Below are 8,874 nucleotides of genomic sequence, written 5' to 3'. Positions count from 1 at the left end.
CAAAGGCCGTCCCTAGTCACATTCCTGGCTGTTGGTTTAAGTTAGAAGCTGACAGAAGTGTGAACAAATCAAGGTTGTCCTGATAGCCTTTCAGTTGGGGGGAAGAAAAAGTAACTGACAATGAGAAACCACTGGAGGTGTTTACTGGGTATAAATTTTCGAGCGAGTGATATTTTACACTGATTCAGCTTCGTGGATTCATAAATGACTTACAGACGTATTCTGCCCCCACTGCAGTCGGAGGGATTCCAGTCCTTTCTCACAAAAGAAGCTATTGGCACGGGTTATTTAAGCAACCTGCCAAAGAAAAGCTGTTGCGAAACCTGTAGCAGAACTCAAAGTCACTTGCGCTGTGTCTTCATCAGTGAGTGGCCTTGCTCTGCTCTTTACGAATTTTAAAAATCCACTTCCCTCGCTGGAAAACAAAACTTGCAGCTTTTACAAGCAGCATAAAAATTGACCTCAGCCTCTCACTTCAGCCTGGAAATACGTTCTGCTACTTCCCTACATCCAGGTTTGCCCTGCAGTGTAAAGGCTTGCTTCACCGATCCTGTTTTCCTAGTCCACGACTGTGCAGAACATGTCATGTCTGAGTATATATTGACCAGATACTGATGCGGTGATCTTTTGAGCCAGCTGCCAGCAGCCCCTCCCTGGGGCTTCTGTGATCTGAGAAGGCCACACAATGGACAGTTGCTGCGTGGTAGTCCAGCACTGCTAAGGGCTTCAGCTTTTTCCAGCCAAAGATCCTGATGCGATGATCCCACCCTCCTGTTGCTAAAATCTTCTTGTCTGGACGGATGGCGATATCAGATATGCCGGCGTTGACAAGGTGGTGTGTTTTGTAAACCTGTGTGAGAAAGTTATAGATGAGCTCTGATTGTTTAAAACAGAAGAAAAAGGAACCTTTGGGGATTTTAGAAGGTGCAGCGCCCGCCCGTATGCCCTGGTGTCACACAGGTGGCATGGAGCTTTCCACCACGCGGTGGGTGGGTGATGCCGTAGGGAGAACAATTACAGACAGAGGTGGAAAAGCCCTTAACTTGAGCCTGCCTCTCTCCAGCACCATTCTGTAAAAATAAAAAGATCCCTTGTATGTTTTTAGTTTCTACTGCATTTAAAGTTCTTTATATTCTGTCACAAGTGAAGCTCTGAGTCAAGGTTTTGCAAACCAGACCGCCCAGCTTTGTGCTTTTCTTCCAGCTATTCTTGCATGAGCTGCAACGTTCAGAGCTATGGCCAGCTATTTCCTCCACTTCTGCAATATTCCCATGCTGAGATTCTGAGCTGCTGTTTAAACTACCTGCTACTTATTTCTACTACTGTGGCCCCTCACAAAAACCCCAATAAGCTGTGGTAGCATTTACCACAGTCTTGAGAAAGGAATGCTTCCAGGAATTAGGTTACAGTGTCAGGAAATCTGTATTTCTAGTACTCCTTCCCAAGAGACTTTTATTTACACCAAATTCCAAGAAGGGGATTACGAACAAGTTATTGATTTCAGTCTTGGAAGCCTTTTGCTGCTGTTTGGAGACTACTGGGGTGCAATTAAATTGGAAGGCATTTAGCTTCCTTCAAGAGGCACTGGGGCTGCACAGGACTCAGCCCTTGGAAAGAACCATTTTCACTTCATGACATGAGGTTCCCCTGAAGCCCAGAGGAAAAGCTCAATACAATATGCCTTTGCTCTTCGCACCTCAGGTACCTGGTGTTAGTCAGCAGTCTGCCGCTGAACCCCAGGCAGTGGATGCACCAGAGTGTGTGCGTGCGCGCACATGTGTATGGTGAGATAGCCTTGCTTTTGTCACAATGTGCAAAACACCATTTCAGCACATGCTGCCCTTGAAGGGCTGCTATTTAAAAGCACAACTGGAAATTTTGTCATTAATGCCACCATCTACTTGAGACTGACCGTGTGACTATCTTGTACCAAGGCTTAATGTAATTCGGTACGTGTTTTAATGCACTGCGTGGTGTTTGCTGTTTTTCTGAAGCAGGAAGGGATTAAAAAGCATATTATATCTGAGTAGCTTTCTGCCTTGAAGGGCATTCCATGATACGTAGATGGTATAGGATTAGAAAGTATATATTCATTGCAGATAATTTTAACTATAATATTGGATGTAGAAAACAAATACCAGAAATGCTGGTCGAAGTTGGTTTTAGATGCAGTTGAACACATCCTGGAATCTTACAGGCGCAAAGCTATAAGCACTTATTTTTCAGCTGTATCACAACTGCCCAGCTACTTAAACACCAAGAGATGTGCAACTTGATGAGAAAAAAAGCTAAATGAAACTTGGCGTACTTCCTGCATGATCCATGCGATCCTCTTTTAATCAGGACCTGACAAATGTGACTGCAGCTAGCTTAGAACAGAGGACAGCAAGTTCTGCACAAGCCCGATGAACAGTAGGAGGTTGTGGGGCTGCTACTGTAAAACCCGTGCTTTTTGCCAGTGCCTGTGTTCTTCCGAACTCCCCAGTTACACTAACGTAGCAGGGCTTCAGTGGGGTTTTTGTTGGCATTTGGGTACTGGCAAGGGAAGGATTTATTACTTACATCAGAGCCTGGCAAATGTGAGATGGGCCTTACTGTGGAACTGAGATTATTAGCTAATGGCTATAACCAATCCCGGGTGTGGTGCTTCCCATCATTACTGTCAATTATGTGGGCAAGATCCATACAGCAAAATCAGGATGACTGGGAGAAACTGCATGTCATCAGCAAGCTACAACTTGAAAATGAAGCCTATAATGGTGATGCCTTTTGGCTATGGAACATGAGGAAACAGTGGGCATTTGTGCACGATCTGCAAATACAAGAGGTGAGAGAGAAAAACAAAACAAGGTAGAACAATTTGCTCAAGGTAAATGCAGCCAGGTGAAATCCTTGTGCCAGGATTTGTGCCATCCAGCCACTTATGGGCATATACTGTAGTCAAATGCATACCAACATCATTTCCTAACGAGAAAACTGGCTTGTAATTATGAAAACAAAGGTAAAAACAGGTGAGCTGCTTTCAGCCAGTCATGACCAAGGACACTTGCATCTACTGGCAGATGTATTACGAAATTCTGACACACCGAAGCCAACAGATATCCACCTCTCCTTCCTTCCTTAACACACGCTATGATTTTTTTTTTTTTTTAACTTCCCTCTCCTACACCCAAATCATGTCTTTAAGCCCTATTCTTACTAGAAAAATAGCCAAGGTAGCGGCATTCTTCGCTTCAGCGTTCGAGGGAGAAGCCTCAGCAACAAAACTTGTGTGCTTACTTACACTACACCTTATGGATTTTTTTTTCCTTGTCATATATAAAGGAGCTGCTGTGGTTATCAGTTTTCTTAGTTCTGCTTTGTTTATTCACCTGCAGAAGCTGTTTACCGCCTACATTCTACCACAAACATCATCACATGATTACATTATCTCGTCCAAATCAGAAGGCTCATAACCAATCCAATCATTTGCTGACAGTGATGATTTCAGCAACTTTCTTGTAGAAGACAATACACCAAACTTTCCCCATAGCAGTAAACTATGAAGTTACCTTCATCATCTATTCATTGACACACTGGAACATTGCCACTTAAAACAGAGCTGAAGTACCATCATTGCATCATTATTTCTCCAACGGCAGATAGCTGTGCACCACGTTTACTTATTAAACCCTTGTAGAATAAAAATAATGTGCCACTGAGTGGCTTTCCAACGTCTACCATTACCTCAGGTACCTGGAATGTCAGGGAAAAAAAATCCCCATCTGGTTTATATTATTAATGCAATAGTGGAAAAAAACTTAATCTATGTCCCTGACAATCTCTAGTGCTTGTATGAAAGATGCATTTTATTAGGGCATTCACACTACGTGTGAAGCACAGAAACATTACTTACAGTTTATAATACCTGGTATTTAAATTTTTTCTGAGAAAAGCTACTATCTCTCAGTGCAATGTGCTGAGGATGTAACTAATCCTACATCTCCTGGGAATGTGAATACCCTGTGGAAAACAATACCTGGAATATTGCAGGTGAACAACTGTTTACTTTCCCCATGAGTCATACCTGTACCCCTGCATTACGGTTAACTCATAACCAAAATGTGCTGTGGAGAACAATATTTTCTTTGAATTTAGGAAAAAGCCATGCTATAATTAATATGTAGGAACAGCTTCCTCTCCAACACCAGCGTATTTGAAGCTTTAAGAAGCCTGTCATGATGTCAGATTTCTGACACCTTGGCCTTAGAAAACTATTCTCAATACCAAGTTTCTTACTGGGACTTGTCTGCTTACCTTCCTTCTGCTTTCCTGAGCTAAGAACACCAGGCGCAGACGTGTGCCAAGAGTGACAGAAGGGCTGGGGCAGCGGGAGGGCAAATGTGACGGGGGGAGGGAAACCCCCAAACCAACCCAAACCGTGACAACTGTGTATCAGAGGCGTTAAAACTCTTCTTTTCACATTGGCTTAGAATGCCTTTGCTACTTCTTCAGAGTCTAGAGTGCCTCTCGTACTCCATGCTGTACTGCTTATTGAAGTTCAGGTGGTCTCCTCGGCGAGCAGTGCCCACTACGCTTCCTCTGTCGAATGCCCTGGCGCTACATGCCCTGGGCCCTTGGTGCCTGCCACTCCAGGGACACGAGGCCTGCAGCGATGCCTCCTTTGCAGTGTCCCCCACATGATGAGTCACGGTTGGCTTTCCAACCACTTGCTTTTCTTCCTGTAGCACCATTCAGAAATCAGCATTAACTTGCCACACTACCTGAAAAATCCCCACAAAAGCTACAAGCTCTGAGAGCGGTCATTGTTCTTCCTTGAATTGGTGTATCCCGCCACTCTCTCTCAAGGATGCCATGAGGGCACCAGCGGCTGCCTCAGGTCCTCGCCACTGTGTGTGCAGGGGACAACTGCCGCTTTAGAAAAGGTTAAAGCACTCGGCAGCGGAGAGGCTACGCATGGCCCATTTTAATTTTCATGAGCCTTTATTTATGCACTTCATTTCCACACCTAGTTAAAACCTACTTAACCCCTTGGCACTGTTGGAACGCTTGCTAAAGTCGTCTGGACTGAGCAATATTTATTGCCATTCTCTAGCACAGCCTGATCTGGTGAGTGTGAGACCCCTTTCTAAAGCAGCCACGGCAGGTGTGCGTGGCTCAGGCACAGACTGACATACCCAGGCAACATATTTTCCCTGTCTCTGGCTAGGGCTCCAAAGGTGCCAAAGAAAGCTGGTTGCCTAAACCTCAGGCCCTCTTGGTGCTAGCTGGGCTGCTCCTACGCTTTTTGCTTGTCAGCTATTTCATGGAGTATTTCTGTCTTTCACACAGTGGAAAGCAAGCTCCATCCATTCAAGCAGAACCTTTGGAAAAGCAATCCTTTGTTTCTCATTTTTATAACTCATTTATAATGTTTAGGACATTCCGAGAGCTGGATACTACTAACGTGATAAATGAAGATACAGAGGCAATGGCTTGAGTAATGCTAGGCTTGTGTGCCTGCTGCAACTTTGGTAAAACCAGAAACATGTGAGAGAGGTTTTTTTTTTCTTTTTTGTTTTTTTAAATCCTCACCATCTTTTGCTAAGTCTGGTCACATAGCACAGACATTCTAACCAGTCTGTGATTAATTAGCTGGAGATCTGCAACAACTCCTCTTCATGACTAAATATTTTTTTAGTCTATCAAACTGTTAGTGCAAAGTGGGATAAATGACACTAGAGGGCCAATGATCCTGACCTGGAGGTTCTGTTGCTCATTGAGGCTCCAGATGCTAAGCACCTTTTCAGATGAGCCCGAGATCCCCTTGGCCTTCTCCGAGTCAAAGTCAAGACTCATCACTGGCTCCTGGTGGCAAGCGAGTTGGCTCAACGCTTTTCCTGTTGACAAATTCCAAAGGACCACTGATCCATCTTCATAGCCAGCCAGAAGCAGAGGTTGTAAACCACAGCTGAGCTGATCGAGGGAAAAGTAAAATTGTTTGAGAAGTAAATAGTCTGTTAGGAAACTTATCATCCCCAGGCAGGCTTCAGTCCACGCACCAAGAAGATAAATGAAAATGCCGACTGGCACAGAAGTGAAGAGGTTAGAAGTCCGAATGTCAAACCTTCATAGTCCATCCACTTACAGAAAGCGTTACTAGGTAACTGCTGACACGCACGTATGGTTTTTATAGCTACATATGAAAGTCTAGGTTTTATGTATATATAAAATATATATGTAACATATACACACATACACAGAAATTTTCTCTCTGAAAAGCCAAACTATTGCCCCCTACCACACCCAAAAAAAGGCTGCCTGAAGTTCTCATAAGCTTAACTTCATGGCCTGAACTTTCTCGCACTCCTTGAAAAAATGACTTGGAGCAGCTGAGTACTGCCAAGCCATACAAACCCGTAGGGCCACTGAAAGAAGTGCCACGCTTAAAGATTCCAGCTCCACATTGCCAAGTGTAGGGTTACACAGCAGGATCGTTTACCCACGCGCACCGTGGTGCTTGAAGGTAAACACTGAGCCCCTCCTCAGGAATCTCTGGGTGAGTCACCAAGGGGTTAACGGGCGCCCAAGTCCCACTGTAACCAATTGAAAGCTATTTTGATTAATGATGTCACAGGCCAAAGGGCATGGCACCTTGGGCAGACACCTAATTTATTTAAGCCTCTGAAATAACTCAAAGAAGGGAACATTACTGGATTACATGTCACACTTAAGGAAAATATTCATCATTGCTCCAGCCAAAAGACTAATGACCCTGTGAGCAGTAACTGGTTATGCGAGTGAAGATGCAAACCCCTAATGAAATGCAACTGAAAAACAGGCATCTGTTAATGCCAGTTATTTCTTTAACAGAAGAAGAAACACCAAAACAGGCATTGGGATTACGACCACCTCATGCAGGGACATCTCACCCTCAGAAATGTATCCAATAGCTTATTCAGCTCTTTCCCAACACAGTCAGATCCTACAGGGTGCGTTTGCTTGGTGTTCAGTTCAAAATAAAGGTAAAGGGCATTTATAAAGAATTAATTTTTACTGGCATCACATTGTTGAATGAAGTTCTTCAAACCCGCTGGCTGTCAGTATGACAATACAGACCCGCAGTGGCCAAAGGCTCACTGCCTCTGTTAACGGGCCAGACTATTCTCCCACCGGTTGTTATTTGTTCTAGGGGGAGTTAAACAAACAAGAGATGGGTGGTCTAGGTAATCAGGCTGCTGAGTAAAAGCCTCATGCTCTTTCTCAGATTTATTCAGCCTAAAGAAGTATATAAATGAGGAATGGATCTCACTGAGCAGGGAAGAAAGTCGTGCCTTAAAAGAAGGAAACCAAGGGGAAATCCCCAACCTCGTCTTTCTGAACAGGTCTGCTCACACCTGGGATCATGCAGCAGCCTCATTCCTTGCTTTAAGATCCCTTTTCTTTTGGAAAGGTAGCGAGCATGCTCTGGCTAGAAAGGCCCACAAAGAAGGTGTCTCAATGCCCAGAACTGTGCGTGATTTTCTGTCAAGTTTTTGATTTGCTACAATAACATCAGAGCAATGAATATATGCCAAGTATACATGAATTCATGTTAACTCATGAGGTATTTTGGATGAAGAGTACCTGGGTTTTAATACCAAGGGAAAAGTTAAAAAAAATCTTCATGAAACAAACATTCCAGATTTTATTTATATTTAATAAAGGGTAAAACAACCTTCAAAGCATCCCAAAGTACTTAATAGGTACTTCAATTAAGTTTAAAAAAAGCCCCCAGTTTGGGCATACACACACACACACCCACACACACACACACTCCCACCCACCCCTGCTTCTTTTTATGACTCTTCTCTGAGCACGGGACTCCTCCAGAGCCCTGGGGGTCTAAGAGGGTGCAGCTCTGATGGCCGGGTCAGCTCCTCTGCCATACTCAAAGCGGGATGGCCAGATTTTCATCAGTGCTGATAACCCTCCGCAGGAGCAGAGAGAGGGGTGCGTGCTCAGCACCATGGGAAGCACCAAGCAAAACCTTTGGGGGTTTTTATGCTGTGGGTATCTTGGCTTAGCTTTCAAAAACAGTACTTTGCAGGTGAGGTCTAAGACTGGTCTATTTTAAAAACAAAGTATTGTTTTTTGTGAAATGAAGGTCTCCCACAGCTCTTCGTCCTGACCTTCCCTAACCATATGAAGTGTGAAATTTCAGTGAGCACGTATGCTTGAACTTAAACAGTGGCAATGGAAAGAGCAGGGCAGCTCAGCCTGATGCCTGGACTCACCAAGCAGTGGTTCGCAACCACCTATTTATTTCAGTTCCTAATAACGGACACTTCTGGTGAAAAGTCTTCACTATTCATGTTCTGTTTCAGTGGAAAAATTAAATTGGAAGTCATTGTTCTTCCTAAGCAGAACATTTTATTGTTGCATTTGGATAACTGTCAAGGAAGGAAGAAAAGGTGATCTGCTATCAACTCAACAGAAATAATTGCTATAGTTTATATAAAGTAATAACGCTGCATTTCCAGTTTCTACATGTATTATTCCTGTTGAATTATTTTGTTTGCACCATTACGCAACATGATGCCTTCCCCAAGGAGTGCAAAAACTTTAAGGGAAGACTCTCCTTACGCCTGCAAATCTTACTCCACCCAATTAGTAACAGCAGGAAGGTGTGAAGCTGAAGGGGCAAGGTATTTAAGAGTATGAACCTTCACAGGAAAAAAAACCCATTGAAAGAATGAATACATATAAGGACAGACCTAGTAAAATGAGGGGGAAAAAAAGAGTTTCAAACCAACAAAATAAGCAGCTGCCAGCTGTTTAACTGCTTAGGAGAAGCCACTGAGGCTTAATCTGCAAGCCTAACCTAAGCCTCAGTTTCCTCCTGCTCTGCAGTAA

The 8,874-nt window shown here is 43.8% G+C and overlaps 2 protein-coding genes across 3 annotated transcripts in view; both read right to left on the bottom strand.

Annotated features, from left to right (window-relative positions):
- UFD1 (ubiquitin recognition factor in ER associated degradation 1) overlaps positions 1 to 8,874 on the bottom strand; it is a 436,293-nt gene that overhangs the window by 332,899 nt on the left and 94,520 nt on the right. The gene's annotated exons all lie outside the window — the stretch shown is intronic.
- GNB1L (G protein subunit beta 1 like) overlaps positions 122 to 8,874 on the bottom strand; it is a 43,645-nt gene continuing 34,892 nt past the window's right edge. The window contains exons 6-7 of the mRNA XM_075109972.1: positions 5,740 to 5,955; positions 122 to 850 (exon numbers count right to left, since the gene is read on the bottom strand). Coding sequence (XP_074966073.1) covers positions 584 to 850; positions 5,740 to 5,955 — 483 coding nt within the window. The 3' untranslated portion in view covers positions 122 to 583. The remainder of the gene's footprint in view (positions 851 to 5,739; positions 5,956 to 8,874) is intronic.

The sequence above is a fragment of the Phalacrocorax aristotelis genome, chromosome 15 (genome assembly GCF_949628215.1).
Source record: "Phalacrocorax aristotelis chromosome 15, bGulAri2.1, whole genome shotgun sequence".
Lineage (NCBI taxonomy): Eukaryota > Metazoa > Chordata > Aves > Suliformes > Phalacrocoracidae > Phalacrocorax > Phalacrocorax aristotelis.
Note: the sequence above shows the minus strand (reverse complement) of the source record. Positions and strands in the feature narration are given on the sequence as shown.